Source organism: Brachyhypopomus gauderio, chromosome 17, assembly GCF_052324685.1.
Source record: "Brachyhypopomus gauderio isolate BG-103 chromosome 17, BGAUD_0.2, whole genome shotgun sequence".
NCBI classification, from domain to species: Eukaryota; Metazoa; Chordata; class Actinopteri; order Gymnotiformes; family Hypopomidae; genus Brachyhypopomus; species Brachyhypopomus gauderio.
Window position 1 is genome coordinate 22,192,991 of NC_135227.1, and position 23,359 is coordinate 22,216,349.

The 23,359-nt window shown below is 46.7% G+C and overlaps 1 protein-coding gene across 1 annotated transcript in view; it reads right to left on the bottom strand.

Moving 5' to 3' along the window:
• Positions 1 to 201: 201 nt before the first annotated feature.
• Positions 202 to 23,359, bottom strand: part of wapla (WAPL cohesin release factor a) — a 29,483-nt gene continuing 6,325 nt past the window's right edge. The window contains exons 3-20 of the mRNA XM_076977628.1: positions 22,198 to 22,810; positions 20,285 to 20,577; positions 18,729 to 18,850; positions 18,317 to 18,409; positions 17,852 to 18,016; positions 15,151 to 15,287; positions 11,604 to 11,715; positions 11,213 to 11,440; positions 11,009 to 11,120; positions 10,613 to 10,710; positions 10,400 to 10,476; positions 10,090 to 10,262; positions 9,832 to 9,947; positions 5,327 to 5,743; positions 4,938 to 5,151; positions 4,701 to 4,789; positions 4,415 to 4,510; positions 202 to 2,138 (exon numbers count right to left, since the gene is read on the bottom strand). Coding sequence (XP_076833743.1) covers positions 2,073 to 2,138; positions 4,415 to 4,510; positions 4,701 to 4,789; positions 4,938 to 5,151; positions 5,327 to 5,743; positions 9,832 to 9,947; positions 10,090 to 10,262; positions 10,400 to 10,476; positions 10,613 to 10,710; positions 11,009 to 11,120; positions 11,213 to 11,440; positions 11,604 to 11,715; positions 15,151 to 15,287; positions 17,852 to 18,016; positions 18,317 to 18,409; positions 18,729 to 18,850; positions 20,285 to 20,577; positions 22,198 to 22,810 — 3,221 coding nt within the window. The 3' untranslated portion in view covers positions 202 to 2,072. The remainder of the gene's footprint in view (positions 2,139 to 4,414; positions 4,511 to 4,700; positions 4,790 to 4,937; positions 5,152 to 5,326; positions 5,744 to 9,831; positions 9,948 to 10,089; positions 10,263 to 10,399; positions 10,477 to 10,612; positions 10,711 to 11,008; positions 11,121 to 11,212; positions 11,441 to 11,603; positions 11,716 to 15,150; positions 15,288 to 17,851; positions 18,017 to 18,316; positions 18,410 to 18,728; positions 18,851 to 20,284; positions 20,578 to 22,197; positions 22,811 to 23,359) is intronic.

Consider the following 23,359-nt stretch of genomic DNA (forward strand, 5'->3'; position numbering starts at 1 on the left):
TGACCTGCAGTCAGTCAGGGGGACAGACAGGAGACACTGACTTGCAGTCAGTCAGGGGGACAGACAGGAGGCACTGACCTGCAGTCAGTCAGGGGGACAGACAGGAGACACTGACCTGCAGTCAGTCAGGGGGACAGGAGACACTGACCTGCAGTCAGTCAGGGGGACAGGACGCTGATCTGTGGGTGAGGGGGGGGGTGTGATGTTGGGTATAGATGGGACAGCACCCAAAGGAACAGTGAACAGTCCCACGCATCAAAGTGCTGTCTCTGTTGTGAAGTGCTGAAATCAGTTACGATGATCCGTACTCACACAAATAAAACAGAACTAGGAAAAACAGCTCGTTAAGAAAGAAGAAAAGATTTTTCAACACAGACTTTTCAAATCATCAGTGTTCAAAGGGGTTCCCTTTCTACATGACTTTTTAATTTTTTATTTTTAAACACTTTCTATAAGCACTTCAGTGCCGAGTTGAGTGTGTGTGTGTGTGTACGTGCGTGCGTGCAGGGGTGGACTAGCAGACTTGTTTTCCCATGTGGAAAGAGCAAAGGGATACAGGTGCTTTGAAACCTAAACACCTAACCACTCAGGTGTTCTCCAACACTAAACCACTCAGGTGTTCTCCAACACCTTAACCACTCAGGTGTTCTCCAACACCTTAACCACTCAGGTGTTCTCCAACACCTTAACCACTCAGGTGTTCTCCAACACCTTAACCACTCAGGTGTTCTCCAACACCTTAACCACTCAGGTGTTCTCCAACACTAAACCACTCAGGTGTTCTCCAACACTAAACCACTCAGGTGTTCTCCAACACCTTAACCACTCAGGTGTTCTCCAACACCTTAACCACTCAGGTGTTCTCCAACACCTTAACCACTCAGGTTCTCCAACACCTTAACCACTCAGGTTCTCCAACACCTTAACCACTCAGGTTCTCCAACACCTTAACCACTCAGGTTCTCCAACACCTTAACCACTCAGGTCTTCTCCAACACTAAACCACTCAGGTCTTCTCCAACACTAAACCACTCAGGTCTTCTCCAACACTAAACCACTCAGGTGTTCTCCAACACTAAACCACTCAGGTGTTCTCCAACACTAAACCACTCAGGTGTTCTCCAACACTAAACCACTCAGGTGTTCTCCAACACTAAACCACTCAGGTGTTCTCCAACACTAAACCACTCAGGTGTTCTCCAACACTAAACCACTCAGGTGTTCTCCAACACTAAACCACTCAGGTGTTCTCCAACACTAAACCACTCAGGTGTTCTCCAACACTAAACCACTCAGGTGTTCTCCAACACTAAACCACTCAGGTGTTCTCCAACACTAAACCACTCAGGTGTTCTCCAACACTAAACCACTCAGGTGTTCTCCAACACTAAACCACTCAGGTGTTCTCCAACACTAAACCACTCAGGTGTTCTCCAACACTAAACCACTCAGGTTCTCCATATCAGCCCAACACACAGGCCGTTCCTGTGCTTCTGTCCAATCCCTCTGCACTCCTCAACTGCACAACTGGGCCTTCACACACAGGCGGGCCAGGTGCATTCTGGGAGGTTCTGGGTCCACCACAACTGCTACATTCTGACAGGTCTCGGCACTTTAACGCTGACCAACATACGGACAAACATGAGACATGTTGAAAAGCTATAATCAATCTTCTGCTCATGTTCTTTCTCTCTCACACACACACACACACACACACACACACACACACACACACACACACACACACACACACACACAGTGGTACAAATCATGGTTTTTGATTCGTTTTAAACATTTAAAGGGAGGATAAATATTAATTTCATCCAAATACAATAAAAGTTGCCCTTGAATTAGCAAGAGAAGATTATTCATGAAAATGTATTTGTGAGAAACAGCATTTGAATAATGCTTAAATTGACCAGTGAAAATAGGAGGAGTCTCTACAGTAATTGTAACCCCTGGCAACAGCAATGCTAACCACCTCACAAGTCTTTGCATCTCCTATCACTACAGGCTTCAGGTGGGCAGCGGGACACTTCAGGATCCATCATGGGGGTGTTGTTCCAGCAGTGCTAACAGTGCTCCAGGTATTCAATCACCCGGGTGATGGACTTCTGTCCTGTGGTTCCAACGGAACACTGAAAGGAGAAGAAAAAGGAGCATGATGGGAAATGGTGTTGGTGTGAGATTAGGAGAGAGTGTGTCTGTGTGGGTTTAGGACAGTGTGTGTGTCGGTGTGGGTTTAGGACAGTGTGTGTGCCGGTGTGGGTTTAGGACAGTGTGTGTGTCGGTGTGGGTTTAGGACAGTGTGTGTGTCGGTGTGGGTTTAGGACAGTGTGTGTGTCGGTGTGGGTTTAGGACAGTGTGTGTGTCGGTGTGGGTTTAGGACAGTGTGTGTGTCGGTGTGGGATTAGGACAGTGTGTGTGTCGGTGTGGGATTAGGACAGTGTGTGTGTCGGTGTGGGATTAGGACAGTGTGTGTGTCGGTGTGGGATTAAGACAGAGTGTGTCGGTGTGGGATTAAGACAGAGTGTGTCGGTGTGGGATTAAGACAGAGTGTGTCGGTGTGGGATTAAGACAGAGTGTGTCGGTGTGGGATTAAGACAGAGTGTGTCGGTGTGGGATTAAGACAGAGTGTGTCGGTGTGAGATTAAGACAGAGTGTGTCGGTGTGAGATTAAGACAGAGTGTGTCGGTGTGGGATTAAGACAGAGTGTGTCGGTGTGGGATTAAGACAGAGTGTGTCGGTGTGGGATTAAGACAGAGTGTGTCGGTGTGGAATTAAGACAGAGTGTGTCGGTGCGGGATTAGGAGTGTGTGTGTCGGTGCGGGATTAAGACAGAGTGTGTCGGTGCCGGGTTAAGACAGAATGAGTCGGTGCGGGATTAAGACAGAATGAGTCGGTGCGGGATTAAGACAGAATGAGTCGGTGCGGGATTAAGACAGAATGAGTCGGTGCGGGATTAAGACAGAATGAGTCGGTGCGGGATTAAGACAGAATGAGTTGGTGCAGGATTAAGACAGAGTGAGTCGGTGCGGGATTAAGACAGAGTGAGTCGGTGCGGGATTAGGAGAGTGTGTGTGTCGGTGCGGGATTAGGAGAGTGTGTGTGTCGGTGCGGGATTAGGAGAGTGTGTGTGTCGGTGCGGGATTAGGAGAGTGTGTGTGTCGGTGTGGGATTAGGAGAGTGTGTGTGTCGGTGTGGGTTTAGGAGAGTGTGTGTCGGTGTGGGATTAGCAGAGTGTGTGTCGGTGTGGGATTAGCAGAGTGTGTGTCGGTGTGGGATTAGCAGAGTGTGTGTCGGTGTGGGATTAGCAGAGTGTGTGTCGGTGTGGGATTAGCAGAGTGTGTGTCGGTGTGGGATTAGCAGAGTGTGTGTCGGTGTGGGATTAGCAGAGTGTGTGTCGGTGTGGGTTTAGGAGAGTGTGTGTCGGTGTGGGATTAGCAGAGTGTGTGTCGGTGTGGGATTAGCAGAGTGTGTGTCGGTGTGGGATTAGCAGAGTGTGTGTCGGTGTGGGTTTAGGAGAGTGTGTGTCGGTGTGGGTTTAGGAGTGTGTGTCGGTGTGGGTTTAGGAGAGTGTGTGTCGGTGTGGGTTTAGGAGAGTGTGTGTCGGTGTGGGTTTAGGAGAGTGTGTGTCGGTGTGGGTTTAGGAGAGTGTGTGTCGGTGTGGGTTTAGGAGAGTGTGTGTCGGTGTGGGATTAGCAGAGTGTGTGTCGGTGTGGGATTAGCAGAGTGTGTGTCGGTGTGGGGTATTACGAGAGAGTGTGTCGGTGTGGGGTATTACGAGAGAGTGTGTCGGTGTGGGGTATTACGAGAGAGTGTGTTGGTGTGGGGTATTACGAGAGAGTGTGTCGGTGTGGGGTATTACGAGAGAGTGTGTCGGTGTGGGGTATTACGAGAGTGTGTGTCGGTGTGGGATTACGAGAGTTTTGTTGGTGTGGGTTTAGGAGAGAGAGATTTGGTAAAGACCATTTAGTGCAACAATAACATAATACATGAGCCAGACACTGGCCAGTAATAGAAAACCAAACATAAATCCTTCCATCCGCATTTAAAGCCTCTAATATTACAATATTAATTATATAATATTATATTATATATAATTATATATTATATATATGCGTGTCCCCCGTGGAAGGACACAGTTCAGTTTTTATAATAGTAAACCTACATAATCTTGAGCACAATCATGTGTTAAATATCCACCAGCCTGTCAACAGTACGTGTGTTTCTTTGTCCTGAGTTAGGTTCTCTCTACAAGTGCAGCTGTGAGGCTGGTGTAAATGGGCTGGACATCCTTCATGGTTACTGGTCTTACTGGAGTTACTGGTACTGGAAGGCAGGGTCTTTTTGCCATATGAAGACAGTGAGGTGTTGAAGAGGCGGCTTTAAAAGGTGGACAAAGTGTGCTTACTGTCAAATTCATGAAGTTGAGGAACTTCTTCAACATCTCAGTCATAATGGAGAAATCTCCTTTAGGAAGACTCTCCCTCACCCCCTGTACATTCATCTGAAACACACAGACACACACACACACGCACACACCACAGTGTTCAATGAAACACGCAGAGGCCATTCCTCCAACCACAGCACCTCCTGTTATTCCTGTCACACAACCGTTACAGTCTGTAATTCCACTACTGGTGAATTAAGCAAATGTCAAGTGTGCTGGTGTGAGTGAAGTTCTGTGTGTCACGGACCGGACTGTCCTGACACAGGCAGCCCAGGAGCAGGGCGGTGTAGGACGCCACAATGCTGTCCTCCATGTGTTTCCCAGCATGCTGCAGGGCTGTCTCGCACACACACACACACACACACACACACACACACACACACACACACACACACACACACACACACACACACACACCAATCAATGAAAGAATTAAAAAGAAAAGAAAAAAAAAAGATGTGCTGTCTGCTGATTGGCCAGCTACCTTTATTGAGGTCAAGCTCCTCCTCCTCTTCTTCCTTTTTCTCGTTCTCATTTTTCTCGTGCGTCTCATTGGTTTCCGTGGCAACCCACTGAATCTCCCCAGACGTCTCCTGCCACTCTCCACTCTGGTCGGCCTGAGACTTGGGAGCCTCGCTAATGAGGTCATCAGTCTGCGCCTCGGCAAGCACCGCAGCATGCTCTCTCTCCAGGAAGAGCTGCTCACACACACACACAATTACCTCTGCTAATTTAAGAGGATTCCTGCCAGAAACAAAACCCTAAAGATGCTCACACCCACACACACCATGCACAAATCCCCCATGCACACACACCGTAAACACACCCCCACACACACCCCCACACACCCTTTGTCAGCATTTGGCCAGATACCTGCACCAGAGCCGCCAGAGCACTGGAGGAGTCTGCAGTGCCCCCTCTGTCCTTGTCTCCTGCCCCTGGGGCGTCTGCAGTGCCCCCTCTCTCTTCGTCTCCTGCCCCTGGGGCGTCTGCAGTGCCCCCTCTCTCTTCGTCTCCTGCCCCTGGGGCGTCTGCAGTGCCCCCTCTCTCTTCGTCTCCTGCCCCTGGGGCGTCTGCAGTGCCCCCTCTCTCTTCGTCTCCTGCCCCTGGGGCGTCTGCAGTGCCCCCTCTCTCTTCGTCTCCTGCCCCTGGGGCGTCTCCTCCACCCTCAGCGCCCTGGGCAGGCTTCACCTCAGCCTCCATCAGCCAGCTTCTGTCAACCTTCATCTCCACCAGACAATGTCTGTTCCTGGAGCTGTATTCAACCAGGTTTATCAACAGACCCAGGCCCTGCATGACACACACACACACACACACACACACACACACACACACACACACACACACACGCAAGCCTCTGACATATACTCCATTTTAACAATTTTAACAAGGATATAAGGATCTTGAACAGCACATAGGACACAGTGTAAATGGGCCCATTGTGGGCGCATGCACAGAAACACACACACACACACACACACACACACCACAACCACACAACACACGAGTGAACACCATTTATGTCGCTTTTAAAAAAACTTCTTACCACATCGCTTGTTATGAAATACCTCTGTGTTAGCCTAAGCCAGATAACGTTAGCAGTTTGTGAACGTTGATAAGAGACATCAGAGTTCACAAACAAGAACGGAACCAAACTGACGAAACTCGCTCCCTCCGTACTTTGTGGTGGTGGTGGTGGTGTTTTGGCTGTGGTGTTTTAGTGTTCTTGGCTTATTAGCATACAGTGGCACCTCGAGTTACGAACAGCCCCACTTAAGGATTTTTCGAGTTACAAACGTTTTCGAACAAATTTTCTGCTCGAGTTACGAAAAACTGAGTTCCCGGGTGCTGGCGGTATAATAAGTTCCCGGGTGCTGGCGGTATAATAAGTTCCCGGGTGCTGGCGGTATAATAAGTTCCCGGGTGCTGGCGGTATAATAAGTTCCCGGGTGCTGGCGGTATAATAAGTTCCCGCGTGCTGGCGGTATAATAAGTTCCCGGGTGCTGGCGGTATAATAAGTTCCCGCATGCTGGCGGTATAATAAGTTCCCGCGTGCTGGCGGTATAATAAGTTCCCGCGTGCTGGCGGTATAATAAGTTCCCGCGTGCTGGTGGTATAATAAGTTCCCGCGTGCTGGCGGTATAATAAGTTCCCGGGTGCTGGCGGTATAATAAGTTCCCGGGTGCTGGCGGGTATAATAAGTTCCCGGGTGCTGGCGGTATAATAAGTTCCCGGGTGCTGGCGGGTATAATAAGTTCCCGGGTGCTGGCGGTATAATAAGTTCCCGGGTGCTGGCGGTATAATAAGTTCCCGGGTGCTGGCGGTATAATAAGTTCCCGGGTGCTGGCGGTATAATAAGTTCCCGCATGCTGGCGGTATAATAAGTTCCCGGGTGCTGGCGGTATAATAAGTTCCCGGGTGCTGGCGTTATAATAAGTTCCCGGGTGCTGGCGGTATAATAAGTTCCCGGGTGCTGGCGGTATAATAAGTTCCCGGGTGCTGGCGGTATAATAAGTTCCCGGGTGCTGGCGGTATAATAAGTTCCCGGGTGCTGGCGGTATAATAAGTTCCCGGGTGCTGGCGGTATAATAAGTTCCCGGGTGCTGGCGGTATAATAAGTTCCCGGGTGCTGGCGGGTATAATAAGTTCCCGGGCGCTGGCGGTATAATAAGTTCCCGGGTGCTGGCGGTATAATAAGTTCCCGGGTGCTGGCGGTATAATAAGTTCCCGGGTGCTGGCGGGTATAATAAGTTCCCGGGTGCTGGCGGTATAATAAGTTCCCGGGTGCTGGCGGGTATAATAAGTTCCCGGGCGCTGCCCTCATTCCCTCAATGGCCTCATTCCTGAATCACGTTCTTCTCACATGTTAGCGCGCATCGTGTATCCCAGTTCATGTAATTTTGTATAAAGAAAATATAATTGTTTTGTTTACTGTAAAGTGTACAGTAAGTGCTGTATCTACGCTTTGTTCCATGCCAGTCTGTAGCCTACCTGTACAGTACGTGTCCCTCCCTCCCTCTCTCCAGGGTATCTGCTCAATTTGAGAATTTCACATCTCAAATTCAATGACTTTTAAGACCTTTTTAATACCTCTCACAAGAAAAAATAATACTATTACTGGGGATGCAGGTGTGTTCCACATTAGAGGTCTGCGCGGGACTGCTTTTTTAATCCCGCTCCCGCCCGCTCCCGCTTGTTTTAGACCCGCTCCCGCCAAAAAATCGCTTGTTTTAATCCCGCTCCCGCCCCCACCTGCTTGTTTTAATCCCGCTCCCGCCCGCACCGGCCAAAAAATCGCTTGTTTTAATCCCGCACCCGCCCACCACATACACACTTCTGTCGCCCCCGCCCGCAATCCTAATATGAATTGAATTAATTAGATTTAGTACTTGAAATTTTCTTATGTATTTATTAAAACAGCAATATAGCGATGGATCGCGCTGTCCCATTTCTTACCACAGTCCAAACACATCCCGTTAGGTGACGTACACCAACACTTTCTGACACGTATCACAACAAGCCGATTTCCATCTCCATTAATTACAATGGAATATGACTTCCATACATCAGACTTTCCTGTAGTTGGCTCAATTGTGGTGTATTCGCCTGTTTTAATAGAATTTTCCACAGCTGAAACTGGTTGACCGTCTACAGCAGGGGTCGGCAACCTATGGCACGCGTGGCACCATTGGCACACCGAGGCATAGTCACTGGCACGCTGGACCAGCATCAGCAAAAATATATTTTTTAATATAAATTATTATATTAATGGATTATACTTTCGCGAGTGACCGTAGCGCGCGACTCCGCACGCACACCTCGCGCGAACGGCGGAGGCGTTTAAACTTGGCGATCAATCGCGATATAATACTTTTTGTGTCGATTTACACCTCCCCCCTCCTCGGTCAACAATTTAAACTCGCCGCCATAGTGGCACACTCATTGACTGGACATGTTAAAGTTGGCACTCCATGTCTCAAAGGTTGCCGACCCCTGGTCTACAGTCTCTGCCATTTCTGTATCAAAATGACGCACACTTCATGTTCACGTGATCAGTTGCTTAGCCAATATTTTGAATTGGTTTATTGCTTACTTACTGAATGATTAGTTGTTTTCGTCCTGTTCCTTATGCATGGAAATCATTGCGTTGTTATTATTATAATTTTCTAGACTATTAATTTGCGGGATTTTTCTACATGTATATGTGGTCCCGCTCCCGCATCGCCTGGACTAATTCAACTCCCGCTCCCGCCTATAACAATTAAATTCTGTCCCGCGCCGCAAGATATTCTGTCGGGTCCCGCGGGATTACCGCGGGAGTGCAGACCTCTATTCCACGCCGTTGACGGGGAGGGGGGGGGGGTATGTGGTTGGCGAACGAAAATTGTTGACGTTGTTGAGGCCGTATACTCCAACGCTAGAAATCTAGCACTTGGACCCCGGAGCGGTTATTTTCTGCATGGTCCTAGCGCTAGATTCGGCAAAGTTCACATCGCGCCAGAACAACTGAACAACACACACTTATAATAATTTAATGCCTCCCCTTATAAAATTCCAGACATTTTAAGACATTTTTAGGCCTTGAATATGGAAAACTAAATTTAAGACATTTTAAGACTTTTTAAGGACCCGCGGGTACCCTGTCTCTCTCTCTCTCTCCTCAGCCGCTCTCCATTAGCCGGCCTCATCAGCATTTTGTATATTTTTTTTGTACATTTTTCTTTTATTCATTTATTTTGTAATCTGAAGTTTTACATACATGTTCCTTCATTAAAAACGTGTCTTTTCATAATTTAGGAAATTTTTGGGACTTGTCAGAGGGCTGGAACAGATAATCCCATTTCCATTATTTTAAATGGGGAAAACACGTTCGAGTTACGAACTTTTCTACTTACGAACATGGATCTGGAACGAATTCATAACTCGAGGTACCACTGTATAGACTCATTATCCGGGGCTCATGTGATTTGGGTCAGCTATTTCCTTTAAGAATAAGGTTTTCAGAATTTTGGTATCGACTTATGATGTTCTTATGACGTCTCTAGCTAGCACACACACACACACACACACACACGTGGCGCACATGCACACATGGGTCCGTACATACACATTTGGGGTGCACGTACACATGCAATACACACATGCACGCGCACCCGCACCCGCACACACACACACACACACACACACACACACACACACACACACACACACACACGTGTGGCGCACATGCACACATGGGTCCGTACATACACATTTGGGGTGCACGTACACATGCAACACACACACACACACACACACACACACACACACACACACACACGCACACACACGCACACACACGCACACACACACACACAGGGCAAACTGAAACACATACGAGCACTCGGATGTCAAATCTCTGCTCCGGTGGCAGGAAGCGCGGGACTTTGAGGACACAGTTCAGCGCAGTCAGGAGGAGCTCATCCTGCTCCCCAGTCTTGGTACTGCCCCACTCTAGAGGGGAGGGGAGGGGGGGGCAAGAGAATGTTGGAATGAAGCAGGCTCTCAGTGTGCAAAAGCTCCTATGCAGGTTGTGTGTGTATATATGAGTGAGTGTATATATATGAGTGTGTGTGTGTGTGTGTGTGTGTCTCACCGTTGTCGTGTGTGAGATTAAGGAGTACTCCTATCACAGCTCTCATACAGTCCTCCACAGCCTTGCCCACATTGCTATGGCTACAGTGAGGCAGGGCAGTGCCAGAGGACGAGAGGGAGCTGTTGACCTGACGACTGTAACGCTGTATCATCTCCTCACAATAGCACAGGCCCCTACACACACACACACACACACACAATGACAAACAGTCCACATAACTGACCTCTGACTCTTTTCCGGTTCACACCAGGAACAATAAAGCAGACCCAGTCAGGCTGCGTGTTTATGACCCAGTGCTTTAATCACTGACCGTGCTGAAGACACGATGAGCTGTGACTCCCTGTAGGCGATCAGATAGGCCTGGTTCTCTGGGTTATGCAATGTCACCTGCATTTGAAAACACACACAGCAACATGGAGAAAAAGGCAAACACCTGCCCACCCATGCACACACACGCACACGTGCACGAGCCCGCACGTGCACGCGCACACTCCCACGTGCATGAGGCCGTCTATGTACTTACACTCTCCAGAACCCGTAAACAGCGCTCAGCTCCCCATAACGAGGCCACCAGGTTCTCCTTATCCTCCTCCATACTCAGACTCTCCACACACTCATTCACTGTGGGGTGAGAGAAAGATGAGACACAGACACCCAGCCCGACACACACACACACACGCACACACACACACACACACACACACACGCACACGCACACACGCACACGCACACACACACACGCACACACGCACACACGCACACACACACACGCACACACACACACGCACACACACACACGCACACACACACACACACGCACACACGCACACACACACACGCACACACACACACGCACACACACACACACACGCACGCACACACACAGATGCATGGGGAGTGTAGCATTGTGACACACTACCTTTATCTACAATATGATCCAGTCCTCCCAGTAAGCGTAGTTCTTCCTTAAACCAGTCCCCAGCCCTCTTAGACGTCAAAGAGAGGAGGGTCTCCATGGCCAGGTGCCCCGTCTGCAGACAGAGAGAGAGAGAACCTGAGCAGTGTGTGGGCGTGGCCAGGTGGGGGGGTGGAGCCCAGCGGTGGGCGGGGCTGTGGTGCTCACCGTGATGTTCTCCAGGTCCAGGTGCTTGTTGTGAACGGTCTCGCACAGCTTACGTATCTTCTCCTTCACCTTGCTGATCTCTTTGGCGGTGAGCTGGTCGTCCACAGAGTCGTCCTGCTCCAGCTCCAGCAGGCGGATCATCAGCTCCAGGCTGGCCCGGTCCAGGTCCATGTTCAGACGGTCCCGGCTCAGGATGTACATGAGGGAGGCGGTGCAGAGGGCCAGGTTCTGACAGACACAGCCAACACACGTCACAGCACACAATCGTCTACATAGGCACACGTGACGGCATATTCTGAGTGAGTCTGTACATGTGCAGAAGTGTGTGTGTGTGTGTACACAGAAGTGTGTGTGTGGACAGAAGTGTGTGTGTGTGTGTGTAGAGGCTCACCGGGTGCTGAGGTGCATCGCTGAGCATCTTGAACACCTGTGCCACCTTCCCCCGTGCACGCAGGTGCATGCGAAAACTCGGCATGGCACAGCGCATGGCCAGACTAATGATACTGGACACACACACACACACACACACAAACACACACACACAAACACACGTGCACACAAACACGCGGACCCAAACACACACAAGCACGTGCACACACACACAGAACTGTCAGAGTGGATTTAGAAGCTTCTAAAGTGTGTGATAAAGCAAAGCTTTGCTGCTTAAAGGTGTGGTGTGTATAGCTGATCTGTCAAGAGGCTGTGTGTGTGCGTCTGTGTGTGAGGAGTTCTGTGAATAGGTTGTGTATTGGAATCTCAGCTAAGGTGCACGTCAAGATGCTGTGTGTGTGTTTTACCTAAGGCAACGAGTTGAGAGTCCGAGTGTGTGTGTTTACATTTTGTGAGTCCAAATGAAAAAACTGTGTGTGTTACTTAAGGCAGTGTGTGTTGAGAGGGTAAGAAACAGTGTGTGTCTGTGTGTGTGTGTGTGTTACCTAAGGCAGTGTGTCTTGAGAGGATGAGACAGTGTGTGTCTGTGTGTGTGTGTGTGTTACCTAAGGCAGTGTGTCTTGAGAGGATGAGACAGTGTGTGTGTGTGAGTGTGCGTGTGTGTGTTACCTAAGGCAGTGTGTGTTGAGAGGATGAGACAGTGTGTGTCTGTGAGTGTGAGTGTTACCTAAGGCAGTGTGTGTTGAGAGGATGAGACAGTGTGTGTCTGTGAGTGTGAGTGTGTGTGTGTGTGTTACCTAAGGCAGTGTGTCTTGAGAGGATGAGACAGTGTGTGTCTGTGAGTGTGTGTGTTACCTAAGGCAGTGTGTGTTGAGAGGATGAGACAGTGTGTGTCTGAGTGTGCGTGTGTGTGTTACCTAAGGCAGTGTGTGTTGAGAGGATAAGACAGTGTGTGTCTGTGAGTGTGCGTGTGTGTGTTACCTAAGGCAGTGTGACTTGAGAGGATGAGACAGTGTGTGTGTGTGTGTGTGTGTGTGTGTGTTACCTAAGGCAGTGTGTCTTGAGAGGATGAGACAGTGTGTGTCTGTGTGTGTTACCTAAGGCAGTGTGTCTTGAGAGGATGAGACAGTGTGCGTCTGTGTGTGTTACCTAAGGCAGTGTGTGTTGAGAGGATGAGACAGTGTGTGTCTGTGAGTGTGTGTGTGTGTTACCTAAGGCAGTGTGTGTTGAGAGGATGAGACAGTGTGTGTCTGTGAGTGTGCGTGTGTGTGTGTGTTACCTAAGGCAGTGTGTGTTGAGAGGATGAGACAGTGTGTGTCTGAGTGTGCGTGTGTGTGTGTGTGTTACCTAAGGCAGTGTGTGTTGAGAGGATGAGACAGTGTGTGTCTGTGAGTGTGCGTGTGTGTGTTACCTAAGGCAGTGTGTGTTGAGAGGATGAGACAGTGTGTGTCTGTGTGTGTGTGTATGTGTGATACCTAAGGCAATGTCTTGAGGATGAGACAGTGTGTGTCTGTGTTACCTAAGGCAGCGTGTTTTGAGTGGCTGAGAGACAGTGTGTGTGTGTGTGTGTGTGTGTGTGTGTGTGTGTGTGTGTGTGTGTGTGTGTGTGTGTGTGTGTGTTAGGTCTGGGCGATGTCTCCTTAATTGGCAGATGACTATAATTACAGTGAAACATCGCGATGGACGATGATAATGATTATAAAATAAAAGTAGTATAAAATAAGCTACATGGTGATAATTCTACCCAGGCTTTAACATGTAAGGAGAAAAAAAAAACTTCCACTGCCTTTGAGCAGGTTTATGCTAATGGAAAAAATCGCACGACAATATTTCTGCATATGGGGTACCAGCATGCCAGAGAACAGAACATGTTGATTTTTTGGCCAGAAACATTGTGTAGCCTATTCCAACATGTCTACATGTCAATGTCGGCCCTCTTAACATTTTAAGTTATCACAGTTTAGCGCGTTTCGGGAAGTCATGCTTTCTGTTTGTTTGTTTTATATTTTTCTTGCTATTATTTTCATTGTCACGCTACAGCCCCAGACCCCTCCCTTCAGGTGTGTGTAAATGTAGTCCATGCCTTTATATGTACGATCGTGGGTGTGGCTGGGTGTGTGTGTGTGTTCACTTGTCTCGTTAGTCTAATGTGTTTCACGCGGTGCTTGTTAGGCTACGTGTATATAGTGTGTGTGTTTGTATCGTTTGGTGCTCATCTTTAATGTGAGTGTTCAACTTTGTTAAATGTTTTTTCAACACGCTGTGAGCGTGTTCTGCGTCAAGCGTAATAAACGTAGCCTTTGTGAACGCACCGTGTCTTCGTATCCTCGACTCCCTCGCACCAGTTACGTTAATTCATTATTCTTTGCTTCGTTTGTTGTTCTGCTGTGATATCATAGTGAAATCCATGATGATTTATTTTAAAGCTTTTTCAAAAAAAGGTAAATGTCATAGCCATTAATAAGCTCTGTCGCTACGTTTTGTTGTTCAACTTTTAATAAATGTGTTTACAAACACCTTCGTGTCAATTTTATTTTGTAGCCTTTGCACTGCAAAATTAACGATTTCGCTGAAGTTGAACGTCATACTTCGGTTGACAATGAGCAAGTTTCCCGACGCACAACGAGCAGGCTTATTCTATTAGTGTGAATAACATGAAATGTTTAAAATTAATACAGACATGTAGAAAAAAAACAAAGAAAACATATAACCTAGATATAAATAATAATATCCTAATAATAATAGAATAATAAATAATATAATATGTCAATTATTTGTAGCAGTAGGGTATTAAAATTTTCATCCCAGACTCTAATTCAAGTTATATACCTGATTTTATCATTTTCCGTACAATCCTTGCTAAAGTTTTAGATGAAGGAGACCTAAAGAATGTTAGTGCATGTTTGTGGAAAAACAAAAAGTGGGCGTGGCATCACGATGGTTACCATCCATCGTTAAGGTGGGTCATAAATGACGATGGATCAACACAACCCTTGTGTGTGTGTGTGTGTTACCTAAGGCAGCATGTGTGGAGTGGCTGAGAGACAGTGTGTGTGTGTGTGTGTGTGTGTGTGTGTGTGTGTGTGTGTGTGTGTGTGTGTGTGTGTTACCTAAGGCAGCATGTGTTGAGTGACTGAGAGACAGTGTGTGTGTGTGTTACCTAAGGCAGCGTGTGTTGAGTGGCTGGGAGACTGTGTGTGTGTGTGTGTGTGTGTGTGTGTTACCTAACGCAGTGTGTGTTGAGTGGCTGAGAGACAGTGTGTGTGTGTGTGTTACTTAAGGCAGCATGTGTTGAGTGGCTGAGAGAGAGTGTGTGTGTGTGTTACCTAAGGCAGCATGTGTTGAGTGACTGAGAGACAGTGTGTGTGTGTGTGTGTTACCTAAGGCAGCGTGTGTTGAGTGGCTGGGAGACAGTGTGTGTGTGTGTGTGAGTGTTACCTAAGGCAGCGTGTGTTGAGTGGCTGGGAGACAGTGTGTGTGTGTGTGTGTGTTACCTAAGGCAGCATGTGTTGAGTGGCTGAGAGACAGTGTGTGTGTGTGTGTGTTACCTAAGGCAGCGTGTGTTGAGTGGCTGGGAGCTCTTCAGTCCAGTTTCCAGGTACTCAAAGTCGTCAGTGAACTCCTGATTCTCCCCAAACTCCACCACGTCATTAAAGTGCTTCACATGCTGGACTACTGTAAACAGCTACACACACACACACACACGCACGTTTGCTTTTCAAAGAGCACTTGCCCATATAACAGCCCTACCTGCACAGTAAAGGTGATGTTCAGACATTCAGAAGAGCCGTCCACAACATGAAGACAACATAGGCGGCCTGGGCCTTTACTTAGGATGGAATTACAGCCCTACGGGGCGGGACTACAAGCTGACGAGACCACTGGGATTTTCATTTGACTGAAAAATTTTCCTGGCACAAGACAATGCCAGCAATTACTGAAAATGTGGTGTAGTTGGGACACGGCCTCTTTTGCCTAATTCTACACAATAAACACATAAAAGTATATATAAAGTATATTTATCTAAACAGCCTGTGTAAGGAGAGACGAGAGAATCTATGAAGTAGGGCTGCACGATGAATCGTATTTTTATCGTTATCGCGATGTGAAGTTTCACGATAAACACATCGAAAGAGCCACGATAACTCCTTGAATAACAGCAAACTCAAATTGCATTATCCTCGTCCAGCAATAGAGGGAGCTATTCGCGCTGCAGACTATGATCACGTGACGTAAGTAGGCAAGAGGCAGAGTGAGGTGAACACGCTCGTCAGACACGCGATTTGATTTAAGCCTGGTTTACACTTGACGCAGCGCGAGGGTCCGCAAGGCGAAAATAACATAATCACGGTGGCTTCGCCCGTGCGCGATGGTCTCGCGCGCTGTCGGTTCACGAGGTCGTGCACCTCTCGAATTTTGTAAGTTCGCGCGCGCCGCGTCTCAGCGCAATGAGAACAGTCATGTTTGCCGGGTTCATACACCTATACAAGGTGGAATTAAAGCAGTTGTACGTCACTTTCAAGGTCCATTTCAATAATTTCCAGCTCGTTAAACTTAATTGAGTTAAATATTTATACATATACTCTAAATGATTCGAAATAATTCGCTTTTTTAATCACATTATTTAATGGTTGTTTATTTTCAAAACGCCCAATCTTAACGTCTTCATGTTCTTTCATGTTTCATCCTGGAATTACAAGAGGCTCGTATTTGTTAATGTAATTACAGGAGAACTGTTCAGTCAGACAGATATTTGTTGTGAAACGAAGTAGTTACAATTTCAAGCATTTTCAAGTACTTTAGCCTAAATTCCAGCACTTTTCAAACCTGATACACAAAGCAACAATAAAATTGGTCAGGTAAAAGTTCATTCCCCTGTATTTGAGGGGTGTTTTTTTTTTATACTACTAGGCCTACATATCGTTTCGGACAACACTGCAAAGAATGTGACACGGCAAGATTAAACGCTTCCGTCGTTCGCGGAGGTTTTTACGCGAGGTGTGCGGAGTCGCGCTACGGTCACTCGTGAAAGCATAAACCTAGATTGAATCTATTGTTGAATAAACCTGCAAAATATTTGGAATTATTCTGGATTCATTACACAGTAAAAAAAACGAATTAACGTGCTGCTGTTCAGAGAGACACTACATCTCTGTATTTTAATCTTAATTTATCGTGGTTCACATCGATATCGGGATATCCAACAATGTTATCGCACATCGTAATTCTAGTCCATATCGTGCACCCCTACTATGAAGCAACAAAATGCAACACCTGAGCAATACATGTACATAAATGTTTATATAATGGAGTTATCTGGGGGTCCTCCTCAAATTTAGTGAATCCTGGTGAGTTTTAAAAGGTATGAAGATCTCGTTTTTATCAGATTCACTATCGCAAAAACATAAGCAGTAAGATTACCTGCTTTAAGTAGGTATGTTACAAAAAATTAAAAGTCCAAAAATGGCAAATTAAATCACACCACTGGATAGAGCCTTTATACAAACAGAACAACAATGGAAGAAAAATGCGCCTTTTTTCCTCAGACTGTATTAAAACTAAATGAAGAAAAGTCTGTTATCGGAGAGATTATTCAATATAAATAACCATAACTTCGATATTTCACTACAAATTAAAATAAAATTTGAAATGTAGTCAGTTTATAGTATGTTTATAGTATAATATTGAAAATGAATGAACAAATTAATATGTAATGATTAATCTTTAAATTAATTAATAAATAAGTCAGGTAATCATTATGGTGAAATAAAAAAACTAAAAAAACTTAATATTCTGAGAAAATGCTGTAACCTAAAGATTCTGTTAACACAATTAGACACAATATGTTAAAAACAGGCATGTAGGCATGATTAATTCATTAATTACACAGAGGCGGGTCTACATGCTCCCCCAAACCACGTTCTCCAGAAGCTCCACTTCCTGACAGCCCTCCTCCACCCAACAGACCTTCCTGCTCAGCGCTGAATGCTTTGAGCATTCATCACTCTTCCACAGTGCCTGCTGTCAGCTTGCAGATCAGAACCAACATGACCGAACCTTGACCCCTGACCCCTGACAACAACTGGGTCTGGGTTCACTTAATCACTCAATGCTTTTTAAAACCTCCAGGTGATGAACAGAAGCACTGAAGCACATTTCTGTTGTGTTGATATTAGCAACAACATAACTGTACGATGGAAATGGAAAAATCCCATTTCCCTACTACATTTCCCAGAATGCCCTACTCACCTCCTTGTGCTCTTTTCTGCACTTGAGTGCAGTGACAGTGTCCTGGTAAGGCTCTGTGGGGATGGTCACCGATTTGATGACTTTTGGTGGAGGAGGCGGAGCTTTAAACACACCTTCGTCTCTACAGGAAGTTGCATCTTTGCCTCCACTGGACACACTAGGCTTCTAAGACAATATAGCACATAATCGCCAAGACAAACCACCCGTTAAAATTCCAGACATCACTTCATAAATATGATGGTTTATCAGATTATAAATATTAAATCTAATATTTTGCTCCATTTATACATAAAGGACTAAAGGAAGCTGATTTAATGACATTAGACATTACTGACTGCCCCCCCCTTCATGAGCCTCTAATCCTCAGCAAAGATTAGTAAAATTTTCTGCAAACCAGACATACACACAAAGCACCATGACTCCAGAAGTCGTGACAGAGGTGTTGAGGTCAGATGTCATACGTACTGGTGCGATGATGGTGCGAGAGGAAGCTGGAGGAGATTCCTCTGGTTCAGGATGGTTCCAGTGTCGAGCATTATATACCGCCTTAGCAGGAGACTGACACACACACACACACACACACACACACACACACACACACACACAGAAAAGAGGTCCACTAAATCCCAGGCACTGACAGTAAGACATGCAACTAAGAACAGTGCTGGGTTCTTCTATCCTTACACAGAATCAGAACTATTAGAAACTCCTTTAACTTCTCTCTGCACAACAAACTGACCTGCAGCACCAGCTTGAGAATTTAGAGTAAGTACGCAAGTCTAAACAGTGAAGGTGATCATGAGCACGTAGAGGTGCAGTTTGGAGCCCAGCAGGGCGCCCGTGTCCCGCGTGTTCCCATGGCGCCCGTGTCCCGCACCTTTTTGGGGCCGCTGAAGATCTTGCGGCTGATCTCCTTGGCCTTGTCAGTCAGCCTGGCCCCCCGCTCCCTCTGGTGGGCGGAGCCAGTGGGACACGCCTCCTCCAGCCACTCCTGAGAATCTGAGGAGAGGGAAAACACAGAGCATGGACCTCCAGCGGGCCGGACACGCCCCCTAGTGGGGCGGGGCCAGACACGTCATAGCAGGACAGACAGGACAGGATATGTCGTCTTGTTTAGCATGACACAGGGCCACACGACATGTTCAGAGAAGTTAAACACACAGCTGGAACAGAGTTCATTCCCAAGGGAATTTTACAGACTAACCCAGCCCACGATAACCCATATATATATTAGGGGTGTCACGATTCTCTAAATCCTCGATTCGATTGTATTTCCGATTTTAGGGTCACGATTCGATTCGATTCTCGATTTACAGCAGAGAGGCCTATGCCAGTTTTAGATTAGTCTACGGCAGGGGTCGGCAACCTATGGCACGCATGCCACCGTTGGCACGCCAAGGCATAATCACTGGCACACGCCACGCTGGACCAGCATCAGCAAAAAAATTTAATAATAAAAAATCTCAGACAGAGAGCATAATACTCCAATTGAAATCGCTCCTCAACACTCTGCACTCAGCTCCCACCACAGACCCATGTTTAAATTTGTTTAAATAACCGTAACGGCCGCACGACGCTGCGAGTGACGTAATCCCTGAGCCGCGTCAAGGCTGGATTATTTATTATGGATTACACTTTCGCGAGTGACTGTAGCGCGCGACTCCGCACACCTCGAGTGAACGGCGGAGGCGTTTATATTCTGTGCAGTGTTCTCCGAAACGATATGTGGTAGTATAAAAAAACACCCCTCGAAAACAGAAAGGAACATTTACCTGACGAATTTTAATGTTGCTTTGTGTTTCAGGTTTGAAAAGTGCTGGAATTTAGGCTAAAGTACTTGAAAATGCTTGAAATTGTAACAACTTCGTTTCACAACAAATAGCTGTCTGACTGAACAGTTCTCTTGTATTACGTTAACAAATACGAACGTGAAGACTTCGTTTTGAAGAGGGCGTTTTGAAAATAAACAACCATTAAATAATGTGATGAAAAAGCTAATTATTTCGAATCATTAAAAGTATATGTATAAATATTTAATTTAATTAGGTGCTTTAATTCCACCTTCTAAAGGTGTATGAGCCCAGAAAACATGACTTGGTTCATTGTGCTGAAGCACAGCGCGTGCGAAGTTACAAAATTCGAGAGGTGCACGACCTCGCAATTCCCCAGCGCGCACAGGGGAGCGATTACGTCATTTTCAGTGCGCGGACCCTTGCGACGTGTCTAGTTTAAACCAGGCTTTACTGTGGGTGCTTGCGTAGCTTAGGGGGAGGGATTGTCTATCCTCTTTTTGACTTCGAGGCTCAAGATTTTGTCATAATTTTGATCGATTTCGATTTAATATCGAAATCGTGACACCTCTAATAGTTGTGATGCATTACCTACATTAGTGAGTGTGTGTGTGTGTGTGTGTGTGTGTGTGTGTGTGTGTACCTGCATTAGTGCTTGTCTGACTCTCCTGTGAGTCACTAGTCTGGGGACTGTCCATTCCAGCAGTCAGAGCTTCACATGGGGCTTTCCTGGTCTTCCTCCTGCCTTTAGCTGCGGAATCCTCCTCATCCTCACTCTCACTGTCACTCAGGTCGTCAAAGCCAAAGTATTTGATTTTGTAGCTGGAGCTGCCGGAGGTGTGTGGCTCTCCGTCGACATCCTGCACCTCGGCCTCCTCGAACCCAAAGAACTCCAGCTTGGACTCCCTCTTGGTCTTACTGTGAGAGGGGCGAAACCTGAGAGACAGAGAGGCAGAGGAAACGTGTGAACAGGGGTGGGTATCACCACTGATTTCCCATTTCGATTCGATTCCGATTCACAAGGTCCCGATTCAATTCAATATCGATTCTTGTAGGGACATTTCAGTTACAATAAAAAGTGTAGTTTGAATGTGAAATGTTGTAATGATACAAGGAACACTGAAACTTTATTAAAATGTATTAAGATATTAGTGTTTATACTGTGAATAACAGTTAATTCTTTTTTTTAACATCAATTAATGCACACTCTTCCACATAGCTCCTTTACCAGAAAAGGCATTGAAAGCGGTTTTGAACAGCCTTTTAAAGTGCAAATTAAGTTTTTTTTTAACATGTAACAAAAACATTTATGAACATAGTTCTGAATATTGTAAACATTAAGGTCCAAAAACTAAGATTTATTCATGACTGCTTTCTGACATCTTGGAGATTGTCAAATTTTTCTGCAAGTAAAGGAGCTGATCAACATGTTGAGGAGAGAGACAGCTCCTTTTTGCAGTAACAATATTGCCAGCTATTGAGAAAACTTCACAGCTTTATACTTGACGCATTGCAACTGGCGTGAGGGTCCGCGTGCCGAAAACGACGTAATCGCGGTGGCTCTGCTCGTGCACTGTCGCTTCGCGAGGTCGTGCACGTCTCGAATTTTGTAACTTTGTGCGTGCTGCGCTTCAGCGCAATGAACAAAGTCATGTTTGCAGGGTTCATACACCTTTACAAGGTGGAATTAAAGCACTTCGGTTATTTTTTTGGCACGGGGAGAACTTAGTTTAATCGCAAATGCCTTCTCTAGTGGAGTTTGTTTGGGTTCTGGCGTTTTTTGAATATCAGGATGGTGTCGCGTTAAATGATTTCTCAGATTTGTGGTATTCCCACAATATTTCACCTCCATGTTGCACAGTTTACACACGGCTGTGCTTTTATCCAACTCTTCCCTACCATCATGGTTTCTGAATCCAAAATGTAACCATACATCTGCAGGGTTGCCAACTTTTCAAGATCGCTTGGAGTGAGATTTGAACCTGGAGGGGGTGGCGGTGTAAAACGGACACAAATTAAGTATTATATCGCGATCGATCGCTCGCCACGCCAGAGCGAACTAGTAACTCATTGAATCATAGATGTGGATCAGAGGTACATTTTTTTTACTCTTGCTGCAGCCATGCTTAACTGATCACCCCAGCCAAGTGGCGGTGCTCGAGAAAAAAGGATGGTCTCACGAGATAAAACGAGATACGTTAAAACGGTACGCATATGCGGGGAAAATTGGCTAATTCTAAAGATCGATCTCAGGTTTCATAAATCGATATCGAATCATTCAAATGAAGATCGATTTGAATCGAAAGATTGATTTTTTAAACACACCCCTACGTGTGAACCCTGCCAGGGGTTTGTGAACAGGCTCACGCTGCAATTGCAATTGAACGATTCAGTGTATGATGCGTTTTCATGAATTTAACATTGTCAAAGTTCAAAGGTTAAAAGTTATTACACATACAGGCTGGGAGTTATTACACACTTTACATTGCATCTTTACACTTTTACGACGTGTGTGTGTCGGGGGGGAGGGAGGCGGAGACAGAGAGGTGTGATCACCTGGTCGGCTTGCTAAGCTGCGCATCCGTTTTTCTCCTGAAGGTTCCAGCCTCTCCTAGATCCGTAGGTGGAGTGTTGACGAACTCATCCATGCTCCTGTCTATGGAGTCCTGGATGGTGACGTTACACGCTGATACACATGAAGGGTGGAGCACTGTGTAGTCCCTCACTCTGCTGCGACCCGCAGCCTTGACCTCTGACCCCGCAGTACCAGCGCCCTTCACGGGAGCCGTGGCCGGTTTACTCGTTTCAGCTCCCGGCGTCTCTCTGTCAGAGCTCTCTGCTTCCTGGGTGCGACCGGGCCGGTGGTACACCCTGTCCCTGGCAGGCTTGAGAAGGGGCAGTGGTTCAAAGTGGATGGGCTCCTCTGGAGGGGGGTCTCCGGGGGGCTGCTCGGAGGGTTTCAGCCCATCAGACAAGTGGCTAGCCTGGACTGGGGCACCACCCCCAGCAGCGAGTGCACAGTCCTGGCCCGCTGGGTCCCAGTCGTACAAGGAGTCTCCAGTGGGGGCTTTGGACGCGGAGGACTGTGATCCAGGTCTGCTCACGGTGCCGGCCGCCTTGTACCAGGCTGACCCAGAGCTACCGGCTGATATGGTCTGCAACGGCTCGGCTGGGCAGACAGAGAAAAATTCCAAATACCTCAATTTCAGATTTTTTTTTTTATTCTTATACTAGTCAAATACACACTGCACAATTCTTTACAACTAAACAGCTAACAGAGGCTTTAAATGGAATTATTAAAGCCATCCATGAACTAAAAGGTACAGTGATCAGTCCGTTTCCTAATGATGCGCAGATGCAAAGCACACACACAAACTACAACTAACTACACACACTCACTACACCAACTAACTACACACACTACATCAACTATACACACACACACACACTACACTAACTTACTACACAATGTTTCAACTACTACCACAAATATTAGTCACATAGATGTTTTATAACCATGTAAGGACAAGCTGCTTTCCATGAAGACACACACACCTCTCAGAGAGCAAATAGAGAACAAGCTTTGAGAGCAGCTGAAAACACGTCAAATATGTCTCAAAGAGCAGGGTATGTGGTTAGAGAGGGTGAGAGAGTGAGAGAGTGAGAGGGTGAGGTAGAGTGGTTCAGTCCTACTGCTGCTATTCGCAGCTCAGCCGCT